At 35.5% G+C, this 24,751-nt stretch overlaps 1 protein-coding gene across 7 annotated transcripts in view; it reads left to right on the plus strand.

The window, feature by feature from the left end:
• Bcas3 (BCAS3, microtubule associated cell migration factor) overlaps positions 1-24,751 on the plus strand; it is a 633,943-nt gene that overhangs the window by 284,123 nt on the left and 325,069 nt on the right. For 4 of the 7 annotated variants that reach the window (XM_023703174.1, XM_004643019.2, XM_023703175.1 and 1 more), the window contains exons 17-20: positions 7,628-7,672; positions 16,290-16,414; positions 18,692-18,857; positions 20,927-21,027. In XM_023703174.1, the coding sequence (XP_023558942.1) occupies positions 7,628-7,672; positions 16,290-16,414; positions 18,692-18,857; positions 20,927-21,027 (437 nt within the window). The remainder of the gene's footprint in view (positions 1-7,627; positions 7,673-16,289; positions 16,415-18,691; positions 18,858-20,926; positions 21,028-24,751) is intronic. The other 3 variants (XM_004643020.2, XM_023703176.1, XM_004643021.2) reach the window with 1 other exon arrangement.

Raw genomic sequence — 24,751 nt, forward strand, 5'->3', positions numbered from 1 at the left:
AGACACACAGACAGACAGAGACTTTTCACACCACAGTGATATATGTGCACCGATTTTTATAGCAGCACAATCTCGGAAACAACCTAAATGGACATCAACTGAGGAATGGATAAGAAAAGAGGTTGTATTGTTATACAATGGAGTATTACTGAGCTATAAAGAAGGACAAACTTGACGCTTTTATAGGTAAATGGATGCAACTAGAGACTATATTCATAAATGAAATAAATCAGACCTACATATGTAAACATCAGATTGTCTCCCTAGTGTAAGAACATGAAAGAGGAAATAAAATCTGTAAAGTACAATATATATTGTAAAAGGGAAAGAAACTGCTCAAAAGGAAAGAATGGTTGGAATGAAGGAAAAGAGAAAAGGGAGGGAGAAAAAATTTTTGTGTATACACAGGATAGCAAGGGTGATTGTGCTACTAATTTCTATTGGTTTTTCAAAGGGAACACTTAATGCTTAAATTTTTTTCACTAATTTTATATGCTTATATCTGATAATCTGAGCAACTACTTTGGAATCAACAATGTGCAATATAACAACCATTGTTGAATTCCTAGCATCTTCTTTTTAAAAAAGTTCTGTATCCTTTCTGATGTTTTATCTATTTTTTTCTCTTTAAAAATAAGGAATAAAAATAAACCATGAGAAAAAATATTGTTATTTATAATGAGTCCGTGTTATAAAGCTTCAGTGTATCACAAATTATACAACCTACTGTTCTTTTTTCCCTTCCCACCTATTCTTTTTATCCTTTCCTAGCAATACAGAGTATAGTAACTGATGATTATTTGATGATAGTAATTATAATTTTTGATCACTGTTGGATTAAAAGACTTTGCCATTTATGTCACTTGAAATGTTTCACATTGATATATGATTTAATCGTAGTTACACAAAGAGTCTTCAGAATATAATTTTTGGTTTATCTTACAATTTCACTTCTTTTTTCATAACCATAACATGTTATATTTCTGTAGCAGAGATTTCTAAGAATTGCCTAGGATCCAGTATTCAAATATTGAAATTAAGATAGATGCCTTAACTTGAACCTTCAGGGGACAAGTATGTGTTTATCATATTTAACATCTGTCTTCTTATTTTTACAAATATATATCCCTGTAAGCCTGTGCAGTGTCAGGGACCATCTGTCTCACTCCAAGACATACATGAGGCTGGTGAAACTACAAACAGAGAAAGACAGATGTATTTGCACCTTCTTGCTCAGTCCCTTGAAGCAACTCTTGGAGGAAAGAAGGCCTGAGTGGGCAACAGCTGCTGCTTATGTCTCATGATGTACATGGGGGAAGGCAAAGGAAGTGTTGGAAATTATTTGGCTTCAACAATTCCCCATTCAAATAGAATCTATTATCTGTCAGAAACAGTTGGGTTGGAAAGTCCAGCTTCCTCCATTATTGTGTTTTTATCATGCAAAACTAAGAATAGTTTTTCTTACCTATTTAAAGAGAAACTTAGTACTAAGAGATCAATCCTTGTTTTGGACTTCATGTTTCTGTGGTAGGGAGTTTTAAGCGGTATTTCACAGATGTTTGGTTGACTTAATGAATCAAATGAGGATAAAGTTTTTTAAAAATGCTTTTGACATAATAAAATATAAAACAAAAATTTTATTTAGAGTACTTATGTTACTGTTTTAGGTCTAAAGTTATATATACACATTAGTTTTTAAAAATAGTATATGTAAAAAAAAAAAAAAAAAGCACTGGGGAGATGGCTCAGTAGAATAAGTGCTTGCCTGGCAAGTGCAAGGGCCTGAGTTCAATCCCCAGTTCTGCCCCCCCCCCCAAAAAAAAGTATATGCTAGACTGGGCGTGGTGGCACTCACCTGTAATCCCAGCACTTGGGAGGCTGAAAACAGGAGAACCATTATGAGTCCTATCTGTGTAGTGAGTGAGACCCTGTAGACTCTGTACTAAGTACATTAGGAAAAAAAAAAAAGTTAATGTTTGAAGTACATTCATTTTGTGGGCTTGGTACACAGACATATTGCATCATGATTCTTTGTAATCCCCTTTTCCCTTCTCATTGCCCTCACCATCCGTCTTCAAGTCTCCTTCCCTAGCTCCACAAAGTGTGTTTTCCTGTTTGCGACCATCTCTTCTTTCTTCTCAAGTTATTTATATTTTGCATTTCTTGTACAAGAGAAACTATTAATATTTAACCTTTACATCGGATTTATCCCCTTAGGATCATGGTTTCAAGAGCCATTCACTTTCCTGCAAATGATGCAACTTTATCTTTCCTTGCCGCTGAGCAGTGCTCTGCTGGTATATACTGGGCACCTAAGTTTGTGGGCACAAGCAGACAGCAGTAAATGTCAGAAAGAAGTTGAAATGTTTTGATGAAATTAAAATGTACAAATTGAGAATTAAAGTTATTTCCTTACTTTTAACTAATTTTGGAAGGAAACATGCTATGATTTATTCTTCCATAGGTCCTCCTTTACTCAAATGCATGTAGCTTCCCACTCCCTATTAGTTCTCCGCTTTATATTTATTCATTTCTTTATGATAAGGAGTAGGTGTTAGGAAACTTGAAGCCCACTCTGTAGAAATAGAGCAGACAGTATAGTAGAGAAGTATTAAGTTAAGAATGAGAAGCCCTTGCTTTGTCTCTGGATTCTGCCTCCTGTGCTCATTGTGTCTTATGTAAGTTTTCTCTTTTGAAATTGTCTGTCTGTCTGTCTGATAGTACTTCTGTCCATCCATCCACCCCCCACCCCCGTCTTCTTTTGGCCTTAGTATGTATGAGTTCTTACCAGTCCTTTGATTCCAGTCCCTCATTTCTAAGCCTCACTCACTGTTGAGCATCCCTGAGCTGGTGCTGAACACAAGCTCCACTTAGAAAACACAAATACTTGCTTTTTCTATAAAAATGGAAGAAATTGGGCTGGGAAGATAGCACAGAGGTCTAAAGGCCTGCCTCGTTGGCAAGCACAAGGACCTGGGTTCAATCCCTGGTGCCACATGCTGTGCTGGTCCTGCACTGACCCAACCACTGAAACTTGGTGTGGTGACACATGTCTGTAATCCCCACAGTGAGAAGGCTGAGACGGGAGGATCACTATGAGTCTAGGCTGCAAAGTGAGACCCTGTGCCAAATAAATTAAAAAAGAAAAGATTAGAAATGGAAGAAATCAGTAGCATTTATTTGAATGTTCCTAGTTGATATTTACAAAACAAATCTGTTGTCAGATTTTGCTTTATAGGTAAATGACCTTGGCACATAGTAGCCTTCAAGAAGGTTCATTCTTTATTCTAATTCAATTAGGTTCATCTTGGCTTATTTAAATGATAAGCCTGAGCCCTAAACCTTATAGACAAAATTCTGAGAATTAAATGAGAAGGATTTGAAGAAAGAACCACCAGAGAGAGCAGATTGGTTTGGTTCCAGATATAAAACAATGGACAATGCATTTTCATTAGAATTTATACACTTATACACTTATGATATAGTTATAATAGTTTGTATTTCCACATTTTGTGCTAAGTTAGAGCACTTAAACCATACCATAGTTTATTCCATTTTACTGTGAGTCTAGGAATTATTTATAGCATTTTTTTTTTTTTTTTTTTTGCGGAACCGGGGATTGAACTCAGGTCCTTGCATTTGCCAGGGAAGCACTTACTCCACTGAGCCATCTCCCCAGCCTAGGAATTATTTAACAATGAAATCTGCTATATACCATATTAGAAGTCAGCAGGCATAATGTCCTATAGAAGTTTGACATTTATGCTACACTAGTCTCTTTTCTGTTGCATGTGGCAGGATTAAAACACTACCCAGTATTTTCTAATGAAAGTCTTTTACATCTTGAGTGTAATTTAAACTGTCATGTCAAGTAGGTCTCAAAGTAGACAGTTGTCTGTTTCAACTTCAGTTTGCCCTGTAGATCAGTAGATTCAGAACCCACATGGGTCACTCTGACAGGGAACAATTAAAATTGAATTAATGGAAAATTAAAATGTCAGACATTAGGATTAATGTGCTCATATACAGGTGGTTTGCTTCAGTTTCTACTTAAGAGAAGACACATAGACTGTAGAAGTTTTTAGAATTTCTAGAATTTATTTTGAAAGCAGTACAGCATCGCTTCAGTATTTTCCATAAAATGTTGCATAGCTTTTGCAGTTATTATTTGTGGGGGCTCATTCTGATGTCTGCCTCATAATGGTACCTGCTCACAGAATGGGATCAGCTGAAAAACAGGATTTATAGGGTGTGTACATAGAATTCCTCTCTCAGACTGCAGGTATTTCTTTAACTCTGAAAAATGATCATATTAATAGAATCATCATTAACCTTTTATCACAAGAGACAAAGTATAAAAAAAGGTTTAGTGGTCATATGAGATCAGATCTTACTTTCTCCCATTAAAAATTTTTTACGTTTGCTGTGCTTTCTATGAGTTGAACCCAAATCTTTGTGCCGGGATGTGATATTCAACACAACAGAGTTTAATGACTTATGTAGTAGAAATTCCATAAGAATTTCTTTGAATGCTAATGGCTAGATCATTTCAAAGTGGCTTATAAAGAACTGTCTGATAAATGTTACTGGCTTTTAAAAATTTCTTGACTATATTTTCCTAAGGTTTTTCAATTAGAATTCAGCTCAAAACGAACATAATTATCATGTAGTGAAAAAGATTTTCTGTGTCAGGCTTGTTAAGCTTGCTAAAATTTAATAGTGATTGGAAAACACAAGCATATATTAATTTCGTCTTTAATTCAACATCCACTCCGACTGAAGCCCTCCTCTGTTCTCCTCATCCCATTTCATGAACAAAAGTCCAGCTGTGAACTTTTGTATGGGGAGAGGAAAGCATAGGTGAAGACAGCTGGATCGTGGGCTTGTACTTTGTGACTTCATATTTTCATTCTTTTGCTACCGAGAGAAGATTAAATAAGCTTATTTCAAAGGAACAGCTGACGCTAACTTTACAAAGTCAGTAATTACGTCAGTCACTATAATTCTTTGGAGTTGGTAGATTTTCTTTCACATGTATGTGGCAGAGGTCCAGTGTGTAGGGTTAGGCAAGAAGTGGGTGGATATAGGTTGGATATATGCCAAGTCTACACACTAAAGCCTGTCTTGACAGCCCTGTCCTTTTTCTTGAACTGTATTAGCCAGTGGATCCTTCTTTGAAGTAGGGTAACTTTTAACTAATACAAATCAGTTATATTGTGAGTCGCGACCCTGATTGTGTTTAAAATCGACCATACTCTTATTTACCACAGACCTGTTTACTCCAGTGTTTGGAGATTTATATTTTATTTTCACATTGTGGGGCAAAGAAATGATAGGAGAACTCTCCTTGCTGGCATCATGTTGTTATTGTTTGTAAAGGAAATTTTTTCTTGGTGTCATTTGTTGGGATGACACGTTTTCATTTTATACATGGTACCAGATAGTTTAGGCTAGCCTTGAACATACACTTTCATCCTGCCTTAGTTTCCAGAGTGCTGGGATTTCAGCCCTGTACCCTTAGTACCTGGCCTGACATTTTCAAGTTCTTGACAGTAAATGAGCTGCATTCTGATAGATATCACGGTAGACTGTCCTATGCAGGTATATTATATACTAAAGAGCAACAGAGGCCCACGTGTTCCTGATTGCATACATTTCTGTCAAAATCATTTATACTGTTTGGTGATATTGGGTGTCTTGCTTAATGAACTAAAATCAGAGACACTGACTGCTGTGTGGCAACAGAAACCTCTTCAGGTTAGAGGTATTTCTGGGAATTAGGGATGGCTTGAAGCTTTCATTTTCTGATCATTTCTGTATGGGATCACTGTGCTATTGGGAGATTGGACACCTCAAATAGTCTTTGTTATTTAAATCTGTATTTTTTAAGTGTAATGTGGGCTCTCGCAACACTTTTCTCAGTATAATTAGTAACTTTTTAAAATCAGGTAGATTGTGACCGATTTCTTTTCTTTAGAGAAATAGAACAGAATACAATTCAATTCTGTTACTGGTTCTTCTGATCAGCTGCTTTGGCTCTGCCTAATAGCCTTTTGGAAATACAGAATTGGCTGTGTTAGAATATCCATTGATCTGCACTGTAACAAAAATGTGACATTGAAATTGAATGTAGTCAAATTTATTACATACAAAAGGCAGTCATTATTCATTTAATAACAAACATTATTGTTTCAATCTTGTGTATATTCATGTACATACCAGCTTGCACTTTAAAATGTCACTTATTTTTTCTATGAGTGACAGTCAAATTTTACATCTATGATTTCAAATGTGAATGATAACTTCATATTTCTGGTTGTATTTTTGTTTAAGAGCATGTGTGTGTGTCTGTCTGTCTGTCTGTCTGTCTGCATGCGCCCACATAGTTCCAGAGCTTGAGCTCAGAGCTTTGTACATCCTAGGCAAGTGCTGTGCCATTGATCACTTCCTCAGCCCGCTGGTTGTTTCTTCGCATCAACTGTGAGAGCTACACTTGCTTTGCTTTTATCATCTTTAAAGTTTCCTTTGCAGTATCTCACTTTCCCTTCTGTCTCACCTTCTTCTAGTTGTCTTTCACAAATTTTATACCTTCTTTGTATTTTCTCTACTTCAGGCTCAGAATTGTATTCATTGTTGTTAAAACATTCTGTTCAAGTTTTAATTTATAGTCAAGTGTGCTCCATTTACTGGTGAAATTAATGCTAACTAGCAGGATTTTTCTTTTGAATGTTCTAAGTTTCAACTTTAAAGAAGGAAATACCGAAGTTTTACCAATGTGCTTTTTCTACTTCGTTTGTTGTCTTCCACATGTCAGATGTTATAGTAAAATTTCATTTTGGATATAATTAAGTTACTGAGTCTTATTTCTGTGCAAATATGCATAGCATGTTTTAAATACTGGGAATAGAATTTTGAGAATAAAATATGTGTACCATTGAAGTTCCCAGTTGTATTTAAGACATGCAATTAGAGCTGTAGTTTACTGTAGTCAGCTTAGCTTAGTACAGGCTGGGTAGAGGAGACTACACGTGTAAGAGGTGTGCTGATTTCCTGGAATATGACCACCAATAGAGAAAAGTCCTACTACATGTACTTAGTGAGCGCTCTTTTGGCCCACGACTTATTAAAAGCAAGCAGCTTGAAAAATATGTGCTACTGTGGATGGCTGTGAGACTGTGGTCAGTGAAGAGCAAACCATGTATATCGAAACCTTTGTTCAGTTGTCTTTAGTTAGTTTGCAACATTTTTTTGCTACACAGCCACATACTGGGTGCTCCTCTTCATCTGATTATTCCATTTAAATTTTCCATTGTTTTTAAAGGCTGAAGCAGTGAGTTTTCTTTTAAATTAGAAACATTACAGGGGTGTTCCAGAAAAGGGGGAGAAATAGAAAAAAATTTAAATTCTTAACTCTGAAAATTAAGGGCCTTATACCACACACCATTCTGTTTATTGGTTACATCATGCAGTATATTTAACAGAATTGCAAATGATCATTAACTACAAATGAGACTAGCTTCCGTTGTTTTTATACGTACTCTGATAACAGTGTGACATACATGTATTTGTTAATGTTAAATGAGTTTTTCTCTAATTTTTTGTGCATTTTCCCCCCTTTTCCATGAAGGCCTTATCTCTTTGGAGCGGGGTGTTTTTCCATAAAAGCTCCATGGTGAGTTCCCGTTCAGTCCCGCATGCCTAATTCATTTGCTGTACTCTCAAAAAGTAACTCTGTTCTATAGTTTTGTTTCCAGTTGCATGGCCTAATCACACATAGATGCACCAAGTCATTGGGTAATCATAGAAAAGACACGAATGTTGATGTTTAAGCTTTTGAAAAAAGTAGCTTTCTTGGTTTGACTTTATTCCTTGAAAAAAAATTTAAGAACCAAAATAATGTACTTTAGAAAAGGAAAATAGAATAATTCTCTTGTAATTCTGGTGATTGAGAAGATAGACAACTTTGTTTAGAGCTTTGCCTATTATAGTGATAGAAATTCCTTACATATCATGCTTAATGTAGAAGAGTTAACTTATTTTGAAATACAAGTATACTTAATATATAACAACATTTCCCTATAAAGTTTTACTGCATTTTATTTGGTGCTAAAGGGACAACACTGAGTTCTGTTTTAGTTACTTAAGGAACTATGTGATGAAATATATTCAATGCTTCATATAAAAACTCAAGCGATTTATTATTGTGCCCCTACTCACCATAATTCTATTAGTTAGTAAATGTTTTATAGGAATACATAGAATGTAGCATTGTGAGTCTTAGGCATGATGACCATAGGAAAGAAGTTGAGGGGCTAGGGATATAGCCCTAAGCATGAGGTCCCAAGTTTGATTCCTGGTACCCTCCCTAAAAAGGAAAGAAATGGAATATGTTTCATATTTTTATTTAAAATGTGAATTATGGCTAGGGAGGTAGTTTAGCGGCATAAGTGCCTGCCTGGCAAGCACAAGGTACAGAGTTTGATCCCAGAGGTACAGAGTTCGATTTTTATGTTTTATACACACATAAAAATAGTGGATTCTAATTCATTAATAACTTGATATAAGGTGTTTTAATCGTTAGGAGTGAGGGCTCCAGAATCAGACTACCTGTATCTTAAACCCCAAAGTTATATAATCTTGGATAATTGTAAAAAACTGTTTTGCTTCTTGCTTTTCTTATTCATTAAATGAAATTAGTAATAACATCTACCTGTTGGTCCACTGGGAGGATTAAATGGCCTGATACACACACACATTTTAGAGTCTACTAACACTGCCTACACTTAGCAACTTCTTGTTCAGGGATAGCTACTAGTAGTAGTGCCTCTCACCCAGCTTAAGGAGTAAATACCATGTTTGAAAACACACTTCTTCAAATTAGAATGCGTTATTAGCTTTTAGGAGCATATAAGCCAAAAGGCTTGTATGAGAATTTTTGAGAAATGTAAGGTATATGAGTTTTACTAATTAGGAACCCTAGGAGACTTCTGCGCATAGACGTGTAGTTCTCATAACAGTGACAGGGAATTGTTTGTGTCATCTCACACTAGCAGCGTTCTATTTTCTCCTGTGGACAAAAAAGAAGTTTAAATAGTTATTTAAAATTGATTATTATTTGGCCCAGCCTCTTTTCAGTGTTCAAATGCCAGCAGGAATTCTCAGATTTTCGTTGTCATATAAGAATAGGTGATATAAATAACCTGTACATGGTCCTCCTTGAATTGCAGCGTCATAAAGAGGCAGAGAATGCAAAGCTGTTCTTAACATTCGCTGTGCACTCATGAGTATAAATCTCTCTTTCTTCTTTTTGTTAAACAGATTTCTTCTAAAAACAAGTAAGATACATGGACTTCACTTACAGACTTATAGTGAGCAGTCACTTTTAAATGCTACATTCAGCATATGACAAAGTTCCTTTGTGGCCCGAACTTAGAATTAAATTCCGTTGTAGGATAAATTCCTTATTTTAAGTACAAAGAACAGAATTTTACTCCGTTAATAAAGATTGAAGTTTTCACATAGAAGTAAAGATGTAACAAATGTTGTATGTTAAATGAGAAAGGTCCATTCCCTCAACAGCTTATGTGCTCCTCACATTTAAGCAAAAGCACTTGTCAACCAGAAATGATTTGAGGTTGAAACAAGATTAAAAGAGCCAGATTAAAGAAAGGCATATATGAAATATAGTAGACTTTTAAATCATTGCCTGTCTTTTAGAAGACTGCTTTGTGGTTTGTTTGATGCCATCGTTAGCGCACAAGAAACGCGTTTTTAGTCACTTATACTAGACTAAAAGATCCTCCTTTAAAATACGTTACATTTCCAGGGGTGCATGTTTTTTCCATTAAGATCTTAATGAAACCTCAAATTAAGGCAACAAAATGAATATAAATTTGACAACTTCTTCCATGTTGTTTATAAGAGCTCCTTTGTTTTAATAGTTTTGGATATTTTTCTATTCAACTTGAGAATGTTTTTATTTACAGTTCTGAAATAAAAAGTTATGCTTAGTAAACATTTATAGCACTTCAGTTGTAGGCCAGTATATGTATTTTGGATCCAAATGAAATTTTATAATTTCCCCTTAAAATGTAAATTTCTTTTTTATAAGTTTCCAGTTACAGCATTTGTATTTAGTTAAGAGTTTGCTTTTGGTATGTTACAGTTTCTCTTCATTCCTTATTCTTCACTAATGGGGTTTAGTTCTGTAAATTCATGCAGCCTGAGATGAGACAGTTTTAAAATAGTCTCTCTCTTTGATATCAGAAGAGTTTGTTAGAAAGTAAGCTGTGCAGGCTGTCCTGGATATCGTTGTCAGTTTAGACTTTCCCAGTATTGTGTGTCCTGCACGTCAGTGGTGGTGAACCTGTGGCAGGCGTGCCATGCTGGCCGTTTGTCATTGAAGGCTGGAAATGTTTGCCACCACTGCTCGAGGTTATCCTTTGATTTTGAAGGTTTGCATGAAATATGAAAGAATTACATGTAAACATATTTATTTAACTACAGAAATTTTAAGAGACACAACAGTGTGAATTTTAAAGTTTTGATTTCAGTATTACCAATTGTATGTGGTATTATGTAAATTACTTTTGAGAAACACATATATACACACGACAGGTGGATAGGAAATAGTCTATGTGACAATATCTTTCATGTATTGTTATATTATTACAAGTTAAATTTTTTTTTTCGGCGGAACCAGGGATTGAACTCAGGCCCTTGCACTTGCCAGGGAAGTGCTTATTCTCCTGAGCCATTTCCCCAGCCCTACTTGTTAAATTTAAAGAGAAGTTAAAATTTATAATGTAAAATTAAATTATATTTGAACCTTTAATTAGCACTCTCTGAGAGTACTTGATTATGATATAAATAGTTCATACAAATCTTTTGGAGACTATTTTAGGATTTTACAGTTTTTTAAAAGATAAGATTTTCATGGTGAGTCATTTTTCATATTAATTTTATGTAAATCTGTTAGCCCTTTAAGAATAGTTTGTGAAAAAGAGTAAATTTATGTAGATTATCAATATATGTCATTATATAGCATCAAAGATTGCCATTTCTCTCTCCAAGGCCTTATTTTAGAACATAAAATTGAGAGTGAGAGAAAGCTTTTAAATTTCTTTAGAATGTTTAATCATAGGGAAAGAATATAAAAAATAATTTACCTGGAAATCATTTTACATCCTGTAATTCTTTAGTTAATGGTGTGTGTTGCATTTAAGCTGAAATATTGATTATTCACCAATTATTTTGAAAAGGGATGAATTGGTGCTTCTATCTCCTGGTAGTTCCTTGCCTGCTTGTGTCCTTCCCGCAAGGCACCAGGCCGCACTACTGCTTCTCGTGTCATGTACATAGACACCACGTGTATCCTCTTCTGTAGCACGTTGTAAAGTTATCCAGAGAGAGATCACTGTCCTCTATGTTTTAAGAAGGTATCAGGCTTTTTACTTTTCCTATTTGCAGTTGAATATGGAGAAGAAACAGGCAAGAGAAATTCAATATGTTGATCTGACTGGAGAACATAATGCAATAAAAGCCAAAGGGAGAAAGAAGGGAACTTCAATAGCCTATATAAATATTTTTGAAATCCCAGGGATGTTTATATCTCTACACTTCTGTTGGCAGTAATTCACATTCTGTTGTCTGAGTATGAAGCCTTTTCTCAGAAAAAAATGACAGTTTAACTCCCGATTTTTAATTTAGCACCTTTTTTATTTTATTTTTGTTTTCATGTCTTTTTTATATTAATTTTTATATTTGACTTAGTAAATATGTTGTTTTATGATCGTCATTATTTTTCCTGGTAATGTGAATGTAAGATTCAGTCCATTTTTCTTTTTATGTTTTTTCTGAAATTTAACCTAAACTTGTAAAGAAAATTGAGTATGAGGTTATTTGTAAAACATGAAAGGGAGTAAAGAAGCAAGAGAGTCTGTCAGAACTATTAGTATGTTTTGTTCTCATCTGTGACCATTTAAAAAAATGAATGAGTCCATTGAATCCATCTAGTTAAGCTTTTTGGAACCAGTATGAATTAAAATAATTACTTTAATGTCATTGTATTATCAGTTTAATAAATAAATAAAAAGAGAAGGTCTTGAAGCACCCAAAGGAATTCTAAGTTTATGTTCTCTAATAGGATTTGTTGCAGCCTCGTTCACAGGAGAGATGATGGGAGCAAGAAGGCAACAGTTAATATTAGAATGCTTTCCTGTGAGAGTTGTGTCACCAACCTGTGCATTTATGTGATTTACAAGGACACCCCTTTCTGTTTCATTCACGTGTATGTCACTTTTCCGTGTTTTCATTCCGTCAAAAACAAAAAAAAGATGTTTTGCCCTAGAAATATTTGCTGTCATTGTGGAAAAGTTCATACATAGTATGTTACGTATACTAATAACAAAACCATTCTGCTTCAACAAAACATTTCTGGACACTGTTTTACAGACAGGATAAAGGACAAACTTTCCAAACTTAAAATTTCTAACTCTGGGAATATCATATAGGAAACATTTTAGTGATAGCATTCTATTCTTTCAGTTATTTTTCTTCTTTTATTCTTCTGTAAGTCTTATATATGTGTGTATGTATTCTTATTTCTATTGTGCCTAAATTTCTAACTCTGGGAATATCATATAGGAAACATTTTAGTGATAGCATTCTATTCTTTCAGTTATTTTTCTTCTTTTATTCTTCTGTAAGTCTTATATATGTGTGTATGTATTCTTATTTCTATTGTGCCTAAATATCCAAATCATTTCAGATGTAGATTGATGACAGATATAACTTGATATGAATGTGTTTACGCAGTATGCTACACCCCTGTTACACAGCAGCTATGACATATGGTAGATAGGAAGTTATTTTGAGGGATGGATGTATACTCTTGATTCTTATGAAACCTGATTTTCTCCTGAAGACATTGATTAAGGCTCTTTCAGAGAGGAAAAAAAAAAAGAAAAATGATGAAATGTAAGAATAAAAGTGACAGTTCTTTACAGAAATTAAGCATACTTTTACCATAAAATACTTACATATTCTCTGTAGGAGAGAGTGAGCTTGTGTAAGATGACACTGTATTGATGCCTTTTTACTTCTGTGTTTCAAAATTGAATTATGTGTAACTTATAGAAGCCTAACATATTTTGGCATTGGGCCTGGGCTTGTTAGAGTAGGAGCTAATAAGTACATAAAGTGTATCTTTGAGTGTCCAGAGACTTCCTAGGTCTTGCCTTTTTTTGTTCCGTATGATTATATGATGGTCATCTAGCCAGGTACCAATTATTTTAAAGTCTTTATAGGAATACTTTAGGGGAACTATTTTCTGTCAAGAAATGGCATACTTACTATTTATCACTTGATTTAAAAACAACAAAAATCACATCTAGTAATTTGCAAACTTTGAGCTTGTCGCTGTGAAGCTATTTTCTACACTGTCATATCATGGTTCTCAGATGGTAATTCTCCTAAAAGCACATAGTCACTGATTAGAAACACTTTCCAAATTTTTTAAGAATGGTTTCTTCTTTGCTGTTCCTCCCCAGGCTCTGAAAACACCTAAGGGTTAAAGGTGACTGGTGGTACCACAGATGCTAGTTACAGGAACTTGTCTGCCCAGTAATCACACTTCCGTGATTAAAAACAAACAAACAAAAAAACAACTTTTAAGGAAAACATACATTGTAGAGTAACATCACAGAGAGCCTTATAATCAGAACCATTCTGATTGCAGTGGCCCCTGTACCAGGTGAAGGTGCACTTTGGTGGAGGTGGGGCATAGAGGCGGTCTTCTTTTCTGGAGGTAGATCGGTGCAGGTGTGGCAGATGAAACTGTGAAAAGGGAAACTGGAGAGCTACATTCATTTGTTAACAGAAATTTTAAAAAAGGACTATGCCTTCATTCTGTTCTCACTGGAAGCCACACTGTGACTGTGTTGCTGTCCTAGGCCTAAGTGTGACTTGCTGGGAGATGATGTGCAGTTTTAGTACATGGCAGTGCTGGAAAGAAGATGCTTCTTCATATATAGCATCGTACATTGCTGTGGATTTTTTTCAAAGAGGGAGATCAATGGGACCAATCATGTAGCATCTGATCCAGACTTTTAATTTTTCCTAGAGGGAAGATGTCAAGACAGAAGCCTTCAGAAATAAGATACCTGAGAGTCTATTTGAATTTTCATAGGAATTGGGAAACTAGATTACCAAAGCAAAACCTGATTAAAAAAAAAAATAGGTGAAAGCTATCAATTTTGTAGATGAGCAGTGATGCTGATTGAGTACAGTGATGAGGGAAACTGCCTTCCCGGGAGCTTTACTTTTTTTTTTTAATCCAATACAGTTGTTTTTAAGCTTGAGCACACATCAGAATCTCCTGGAGGATTTGTTTAGAAACATACTGTGGTGGGCTTTAAACCCCAAATGTTTGCTTTAGTATGGGATGGGACCTGGTCAGTATTTATATGCCTGTAAATCTCAGAAGTTGCTAAGTATTACTACTAGCTAAGAATAAGAATTTAGAAAAATATAATCTTTAAGATAACCATATAAGAAAGGCATTACTATTTGAATTTTATGTATTAGTAGTCTGAGCTTTGAGAAGTTAAACAAGTTAGCCAAAAATCACAAACCTAATAAATGGCAGCATTGGGATTTAAATTGAGATTTTTTTCCTGACTCTAGAAACCTTTTTCCATCCCAGCATATTCTATTGAAAGGTAAAGGGATTAAAGCCAAGTGAAAAAAAAAAAAATAAAAAAAAAATGAAAAAAAAATAAAAAAAGAATAAAGCCAAGTGAGCATAAGAAGATAGAGATTGTAGTGTGATATTGCTCACCTGTAACCCCATCTACTTGGGGGGCGAGGCAGAAGCATTGCACGTATTATAAGTTGGAGCCCAGTACAACTTAGGAAGACCCTGTATCAAGATAAAAATGACTGGGGATGTAGCTCAGCAGAAAGTGCTTGACTAATATGTGTAAGCCCCTGGGTCCAATCCATACACACACTTGCATGCTAAAAATAATGTTGCTTTACATTGGAGATTGTCTTGCAGAGCCCGAACGTCAGAGGCATAACATTCATTGTATCCCATTAGAGCTATAATCCTTACCAGTGCAGAATAAGCCTATTTTCCTGGTCTCTGAATTACAGCAAGTAATTTATCTAGGGTGGTTGATAAAAAATTGCTATGACTGAGGTATGATGGCACAAGCCTTTAATCTCAGCACATGGTGGGGAGGGTGCTGAATCAGGAGGATTGTCCTAAGTTCAAGGCTACCTGGACTACATAGTGAGTTCAAGGTCAGCCTGAACTAAGTCGCTGGACTCTTGTCTGAAAAAACCAAACCAAATGAAAATAAAATGTGAAAGTCTAAAGAGATCAGAAATAATAGGATTTGAAAGGAAATGAAACATTAGTATTTGAAGTTATGAAAAATTTTTGGTGGAGAATAAATAGGAAAGCAAGTCCCTTTTAATGAAAGTCATTTGAAACAACAGTTTTAATGTGTCCTCAGCCCTAGAAGAAAGATAAGAGATTTATGTTAGAGAGGCTACCAGTTTTGATATCTGCCTTGGCTCTTTCCCTCAACAAAAATACATTATTTTCACCAGTCCAAGGGGAAAAATGGCTATGAGATCATTGAGCAGGTCATTAGATCTTTTCTACATTGTATAACTCTACATAGCATTGTACTGTTTTCAGAGTTTCATTCTATATCATCTCATTTTCATACATACTGTCGCCATTCATTGTATTGTTACTCCCATGTCTTATATTTCAAAATGAAATAATGTATTTATTATTAGAAGATGTTTAATGCTGATAATTTTCCTCCATTTAAAAAAGTTCAGGGACATGTTATCCACCTGAAAAAAGTAACTTAGATTTCACCAATAAATGCTTCAAAAAGTTTTTTGTTTTGTTTTGACATGGGGTCTTGTTATGTTGGCCAAGGTGGCTTGAAGTCCTGGGTTCAAGGGCTGAACTGCTCAAGTGATGTTTCTTGCCCTTCCTCAGTTTCCTTAGTGGCTGCACCTCACTGCACCTAGCTAAGAATTTTGTTTTTATTGGTCTCATAGAATTTCTCTTGTCCAGATGTTGGAACTTGAACTAATGTCACTTTTGCTGCAGAAAACAATTTCACACCACCATTACTACAATGAAATGCATGTCCTTATTGTAGCATTTAAACACAAGGTGGAACTGAAAGGAAAATAATTCTCTGGAGGACTGCCATTTCATCACGGTAATTATTTTTAACTGTCCTTTTATTTTTTTTAAGCAAAGTTAAACCACCTCCACAAATTTCACCCAGCAAATCAGTAGGCGGAGAATTTTGTGTGGCTGCTACATTTGGGACATCCAGGTCATGGTTTGCAAATAATGCAGGTCTGAAAAGGGAAAAAGGTATGTATTTTTTTTCTGAAGCTGAAACTTGCCATTTATAATTTTTGCTTCTCAATGAAAATCTTGTACCAAATTGTCTTAGTTTTTACTAATAGAAAAAAAATTCCCATTCAATTAGCATGTCTCAATTACTCAAGCCTAATGAAGAAAAATTATCCTTTCATGTAAATATCAATTCCCATTTTCTTTCATCTTGTTTTGAAATTTTGTATCATTTTTAATGTTTCTTTAAAATTGTTTATTCTCTAGAAAAAAAGAAAAACACCTGGAACAACTGGGGGAAAAAAAAAGCATGACTTCACCATTGACTGAGTTGATCTTGTTTTGTTTTGTTGATGACAGTGGATAGGTGATCTCAGTCTTAAGTAATTCTGTATCATTGCGTTCATAACTTTGACATATTTAAAAACGAATTTCATACCATTGCCCTCAGCATATGGAGAGGAAAATCTTTGTTATTCACACTTTCAAGATGAAGAATTTGAGATGAGCAAGTGTAGATAGCTTAGCTAAAAACTTTTGAGTACTGTAGTTGATGAAATTGATTTAAAGCCATGTTTTCTCGTGTTAAATCTTAAAGCAGTTACAACTGTGCTGTTTTGTTTTGTTTTTTTAACATGATGGAAAAGCCTGTCACTGAGAATTAAGTGAACTTTTGTTATTATAGTGTTATAACAACTTTTGTTGTTATAAATTTTAAATAAAATTTAAAGGTATTAAATTTTATTCCTTGGTTTGATCATCACGTTCAATATCTATAATGTTTGTGTGATTTGTGTTTAACTTATGATTCCTTACTATCGGTGTATGGAAGAAAATGTGTATATTCATTGACAAGTATGTAATTTTGAATGTTAGGATTTTTCGTTACTATGTTAGTATTATTAAATTAGGTCACAGATTGAGTGGCCACCAGGGAGTACTTTTGGTGAGTTCCCCAGCCTGTATTGTTCTTGGCAAAATGGCTCTCCTTTGCGCTTGATACTGCCAGCCATCAGCCCTTTCCCTTGTTACTGCCATTCAGTGACCCTTTCTTTAGTAACAGGATCTCAGGAACAACAGGTTCCTTACCTAAGTGGGGTAGAATACTATGAAGTATGCAAGCCTTCCATTTCCTTATCCCCTCTTTGTTTTTTTGTTACCTCCTTAGGTTTAATGATGCTATCGAAAGGACTTTTGTTCCTAGTTAAGGCCTTCTGTGAAGCTCAGTTTCAAATGCTTCTCTCTTCTGTTCTAATTACCCTTTTAACTTGCTACTCCTTTATGTTCCACTCGCTGGTCATTAGCCATTTTCTCAAATCAGCTGTAATTGATTCTCCTGACACAGCGATAAGATGACCCACCCAGCATTCATGAGTGATTTTTTCTTAAATGCCCCTTGGTTTACTGTAAAACCTGAGATTGAGCACTAAACCTGTTTTGCCAGTGAGTACATGTGTATTTCTTATAAAGTCATTTGATTAGATCCATATTTACCACCTGACTTCTCAAAGTATAGCTGACCTTCATTTACTGAGGGAGCCAGGGAGCCAGTTGAGAGAAAAGCAGACACTGAGTGAGGAGGATGCATGTCTATGTATGTTTTTAAAACACTTAATCTCTTTTAGCACTTTCAGGTTCACAGTAAAATTGAGACAGATGTACAGTGAAGTCCCGTCTGCCTCCTGTACCAGCGTGTGCACTGCTTCCTTCATTAGTGACATCCATTAGCATGGTAGACTTGTTTCAAATGATGAGCCTGTATTGACGCAGCATGTACTTTTATTTGTTTTGATCCAGTAATTGAGGTTTCATGTTTTCTGAGAAAAAGCAGCTGAGGAGTTAAACTGACGTAGGGGTACCGATCGCCTCACGCAGTTCATTCTGCTCATCCAGAGCACAGATTACTCCTTTCAGCGGGACCTTCCTTGTTCCCTCTGATATCATTCATTTTCCATAACTGGGACACACGATAGATGAATGAAAAATAGTGTAAAATATTGCCAACCACATTAGAATTTAGATTATATTATTCTTGAAATAGTTGCTTATTAACAGAAAGTACTGTGATAGCACAGAAGTTTTCACTTTCGTTGGCGTCCACTTAAAGAAGCAGCCTTCAGATTGGGTACAGTCTGACAAAGTTCCCATCTTTTCATTTCCTCTCAGCAGTCTGAGGAGCAGAATGACAAAGTCAATAATTTGTAGAGAAAATAAAAAAAATAAGAAAGAATATACCTTGTTGTGTTGTTTTGTGTGCCATGACCACACACCCAGATCTTGTTTCTCTGTTTGTAGATCAGTCCAAACAGGTTGTCGTTGAATCGCTCTACATTATCAGTTGCTATGGCACCTTGGTGGAGCACATGATGGAGCCCCGACCCCTCAGCACTGCCCCCAAGATCAGTGATGACACCCCACTGGAAATGGTGACATCCCCTCGAGCCAGCTGGACGCTCGTTAGGTAGGGCCTGCTTTTTCTTTTCTTTTTTTTTTAAAAATAGCTTTTTTTAGGTCTGAATGATTTAAAATGTCCCATTTAATAGTTTTGGCAAGTGCTTAAGTGCTTACAGCCCTGAAGTTATTGCAGTTATTGTGATAAATACCTTCATCACCCTTAAATGTATGTTTGCGACCATTATAATTTCTTCTTTTGCTCCTCTTTGTTTTTATTATTTTTTAAAATCTTTTATGTATTTATTTATTTGGTACAGGGCTTCACTATATAGCTTGGACTTGTAATGATCCTCCTGTTTCCAGCCTCCTCAGCGCTGGGATTACAGGCATGCACCACCCCACCCAGTTTCGTGGCCACCATGGCGCACCCAGTGTTCTGGGGCCAGCACAGCATGTGGTACCAGAGATTGAACCTTGGTCCTTGGGCTTGCCAGGCAGGTGCTTAGACCTGTGAGCTATCTCCCCAGCCCTTTTTGCCGGCCTTTGTCACAGAATTATGTACAAATGAAATCATATATACTCTTTTTTGTCTGTCTTCTTTCATATAGCAAAATGATATAGTTAGTACTTTTATTATTTCTTGACATATAACTTACATGCAGTGAAACTCAACCACTGTGACTTTTCATAGTAGTGCACCCACTGTGCCTACAGTGTCCATAACCAAATGAAATCCAATACCAGTGACTCTCCGGCTGTTTCTGTAGCTTCCCTTCACCCTTCAGCTGTAGTGATCCACCAGTGTACGTTCTGCCTCTAGATTTACCTGCTCTAGTAATTATATAGTAACAGAATTGTATGCTATGCTACCTGTTGTGTCTGGCTTCTTTCACTTAGCGTGTTTTCAGAAGGCCCATTTGTGGTGTTGTCATGAGTTACTTTTCATAACCAAGTGATACTCCTTTATATGGATATACCACATTTTGTTTATCCATTCATTAATTGGTGGGCATTTCCACTTTTTAGCCATCATTAATAATGTTGCTGTCAACTTTGGTGTAAGAACTTTTGCATTCAAGTATCTTTGTCTCAGGCATACATATTACAGATTTCCTCCAGAATACCACTGTCACTTTGCATGTCTGTATTATCTTTTCTTAGACTTGTGCTTTCCTCATTTGTAGTCTCATGCACACTGAATATGGAGAGTCACATTGAAATATCCATTACGGGGAATAGAAATTAATACAAATAGATTTGAAGGTTTCCTTTAAAATGACTCTTCAAGACAATGGTTAAGCACTGTAGAAATGTTTAGTAAGAATCAAAGGCCATCTCAAAGTGCATAACCATTAGAATCTTTATAACATATCACAGAGAGGGAGAAATGAAACCTGGAATAAAAACTGCTCAGTATGGTGCATTGTCCAGGAGACAAAAAATTGCTTCTGACGTGTATAGAAGGAAACCGACAAAAATGGATATGAAAATGATCCCTCTCCTTCTGACATTTTAAAATATTCTTGTATTGATTTTTGGAGGCTCCAGCATTCTTTACTACTACTTTACTGTGCTAGACCTATCTGATCAATATTTGATTTATCAAGCTTAGATAGAAGCGGGCAGATCTAATTAAAATTACTGCAGTATCATTGTTGAAATGGTGGCTTATTTTGGAAATCAGATGCTAATTAGATATGTACTTTATCATCCATTTACACAGCTGTGCTTTATTTTTACTTGCCTCATTTCATTTTAAAATATACACATGTTCTTTGAATGGAGAAGCCTAACACTGGTTTAAAAATTACATAAATAGAACTTCATAGCTGTGATATTTCAATTCTTTATTTTCTGTTCCGTCTTTTCAACATCTTATCTATCTAATAGGAGACTGTTGCCATTAAGGTACTATTGGCCCCATGTGTGTTCATTGCGTGACACATGGCCACTTTTTACTGTTTTTAAAAATAGATTACTTTATGTTTCAGCACATTCATTATAATGATGGCAAGTTCATTTTAATGAGCAGAAAAATAGTGTGAGTTTTTATCCGTGTCTATAAGTGCTGACAGTTGTGATTTACATCCCATCTATTAAATTTTAAATATTAACATTCTTCTGCTGATTTCATAGAACGCCTCAATGGAATGAATTGCAACCACCATTTAATGCAAACCACCCCCTTCTCCTCGCTGCAGATGCAGTTCAGTATTATCAATTCCTGCTCGCTGGTGGTAAGTTGTTCCGATTGGTTTTTCTTCTTCTATTTGGGCTTCTTAGATTTTGCCTTCAAGAGTGGACTTTTAAAGCCTATTTGCATATCACCATTGGTTTGCAGGTCATGGTCCTTGACTAATATGACTGAGACAAATTAAGATACTTAATAAAACTATAATCTATACCCTAGGGCATGTAAAGTATGCCTACAATGACAACAAGTAAGCTGATGGGGAATGTTTGATGGGCTCCAAAAATCCTTACAGCTCGGAACTGCTGGAATGTACTGAACCATTTCACAAAGCTTTGAATCTATCTCTCAGAGGGGAAGAAAAAAAAAAAAAAACAAACATACTAAGCATTTTTTTTCACTGTGAAAACTGCCAGCAGATTTTTCTTTTGTAGAATTTTACTTGCAATAATGAATTAATGATTTCAATTCTATTACATATATGCCCCTGCTCCCCCTAGGCAGGGCTTCGAACCCAGGGCCTCAAGCATGCTAGCAAATGATCTGCTCTAAGCTACTCTTTTGTCTGAACCCTAACATTTGTGGAGACTGAACAGGATTCATCAAGATAGGTACTTAGCTCCCCTAACCCTTTTTTTCATGGGGGCATGAAAATACAATTTAATATTGATTATCCAGTTTATGTTCATAGAATTAAAAATTCTTTACAATTATAATTCAATTTTTTAGAATGGACTGAATCCTAATTTAACTTGATGGCTTTTCAGTACTGCATGTTTTTAAGAAGCTTCCCAGAAATCAACATTGACATGTTTTTAATAGAGTTTTCTTGTATTCAACTTATTATGTTGCCTAGTATATTATAAAGTATGAATTAAAATAGAACTAGAGATATTTTATTTCATTTTTATAATGTGTTACATATTATGCTAGAATCTGAAAAATATTATGGACTTTGTTCTACGGTTATGAAACTCCACAGCGATAATAAATAGTTGGCAGTCTTGCACAGTGCTTAGCCTAGCGCGTCTTGTAGTACATGTTCAGCGAGGGCCTACTGTGTGTCAAGGCTGGAAATTGAAGGCGAGCAATACACTGCTTCGATACTCAAGTCACGTCGAAATTTGGGTGCCAGGCCTTTGGTAAATATGTGTAGGGCACTAGAGGAGCAGTGCTGTGACTTGCCGGAAGCCTCACGGAGTGGTAAAATGTCAGTGCTTTTTAAATTTATTCAAGAAGCAGGATATATAAGTATATAGAAATTCTTAGTTTCTAGCTTTTTAAAGCTTATAGTTCACTTACATATAAACTGAGAAATCTGTGACATAATGCGAGATATTAAAAAATCATGGGGAGGGCCGGGGTGATGGCTCAGTGGAATAAGCACTTCCCTGGCAAGTGCAAGGGTTTGAGTTCAATCCCTGGCTCCGAAAAAAAAAGAAAAAAAAAAAAAAAATCATGGGTATAGTCTCCATTACCTTTCAGAAGTGGCAAAAATGATTAATTGTTGAATTAAGTATAATTGACTCAGTTTATATTTTCTATTGTTGTTTTGGTACCTTTTCTATCTGTTTAGTAGAAAAACAGTAAGTTAAAATTATTTAAAAAGATATATTGCCCCAAAAACCTCTATGCCTTAATATTTTTCCTAGTGATTAAAGTGGTTCATATGACTTGATTTTAAGTAGCTTTTGTCTATTAACAAAAATCCCCAGGTATTTAGCTTAAGGTCTACCGCTGTCAGTAGTACTAAGCCATCAGATATTTTCACCATTGGAGTCAGATTTTATTTGGTTTAATTAATTAGGTAATTTGGAGGTGCAGGCACTAGGAGCCATGGTCAGAGCCTTCCATATGCTAGGTACCCCACTACTGAGCTACAGAATTTATTTTAACTAACGCCTGGGGCAGCAGTGTAGCATGAGGATCAGAGGAAGGGAGCGGAGGCTGGGTGATCCCAGAATAACAAGGGAGCTTTACTTAAGAGAAAGAATTCAATTGAGAGCCCTGGATATGCCAGTGCATTATATAACTGAAGCTGTTAAGAGATGCAGCTGTGGACCTTTGGGTCAGATGACTAATTGCCTGGAATGGCATTGGTTAAAGCACTACTTTACCTGCTGATCTGCAAGTTCTAATATCAGTTGGAGGACTTCATTATTGTCTAGCTTTCTTGCCTTGTCCCTTCATTAAAAGTATTCATTTGGAAAGGTATTCTACTTACTAAAAAATACGTATACTAGATTAGACCAGATACCCAGTCAGTCTGTCTGTCTTCCTCCTCCCCCTCCTACTCCCCATCCTCCTCCTTCTCCTCCTCCTCTTCCATCCTATTTAAAATTATCTCTTAATTAGAGATGTCACTCACTGCTAGAGTGCTTGTCTAGCATGTGGAAGCTGCTGGGTTTAATCTCCAGCATTGCCCCAAACAAAGCAAAAATAAACAAATAAAATATAAAAGAAAGAAAATCACTTATTAATTCTCAACTTGAAGACTTTGATACCTTTTTTAAAATTACTTTTATGTTCCAAAACTGTAATGCAGGTTTTACAAATGTTGCATGCATTTTCTATTCTTGTATTTGGATGTTGGATCAAGTGAAGCCAATTTTTACAAACTCCGGAAATTATAATAATAGTAGACAAAGAATGATGTAAATGGAAATAGGAAAGAGACTTTGTCTCAGGGAGGAGAGAGTAGGCGAACAGGATGTTTAACAAGGAATCCCCACTCCCACTCCAGTCCTATAATCATAATAAATACACTATTAGTTGATAAACAGAGTTCTGCATATGGAGCAAAAGAGTGGCTGATGGGAGAAAGAAAAGGAAAAGTAACCAAAACACCAAAGACCTCTGACCTACCTTTACAGTGAAATCAGTAAAAACTTCAAATTCTGTATTCTTACAGTAGCAGCTAACTATTCCTCTGTATGATTGTTGAGTAGAATGACCAAAAGTGGGAAGTATTGACACTTTTTCATGGGTGTTTGTTAAATGAGATCATGGGAGAGGGGTCCATATGAAAATCACAATAGTCAAGGATGGTAGTGACTCTTGGGAGGCTGAGGCAGGAGGATCACTGTGAATTTGAGGTCAGCCAGGACTATGAAGTAAGTTCAAGACCAGAATGAACTGCATAGTGAAACCCTGTCTCAAAAAGACAACAACAAAAAACCACAATAGAGGCAGAGATGACATCCTTGTCTGTCGAATGGTACAAAATTGCTCTTTTAATTAGATAAGTAGTATAGTATGACAGTTTTTATACAGCTCAACCTAGTTGATTAGGTAGTTTATATATGAAAACGAAATGCATGAATGGTAATCTAATTTTGCCGTTTAACTCAATAGAGGTAAAAGTCAAAAATCAATAGTTCAATTTTCTCTTGGATATGAAATTTGAGTGGAATAGTTTATAAAAAGATTAATGATTTTGGGGCCGGGGAGATAGATGGGTCAGTAGAATAAGCGCTTGCCTGGCAAGTGCAAGGGCCTGAGTTCAATCCCCAGTTCCACAAAAAAATAAAAAAAAAAAAAAAACAAAAAACAAAACTTAATGGTTATCTAATAAAAGTTACACACTATAATTACCTTTTTAGGAATTTTAGTGTGGTGTATGTATAATACCAAATAAAGAATATTTAACATTTCTCACATTTTATAGTTCTGTAAATTCAGATCCTTTTAAGAGTTAGCATGATATAACAGCAAGTTCTACTTTTGATTTCTTTAGGTCAGACTGAGTTACTGTTCATGGTAGTATTTAA

The sequence above is a fragment of the Octodon degus genome, unplaced genomic scaffold (genome assembly GCF_000260255.1).
Source record: "Octodon degus isolate 3935 unplaced genomic scaffold, OctDeg1.0 scaffold00164, whole genome shotgun sequence".
NCBI classification, from domain to species: Eukaryota; Metazoa; Chordata; class Mammalia; order Rodentia; family Octodontidae; genus Octodon; species Octodon degus.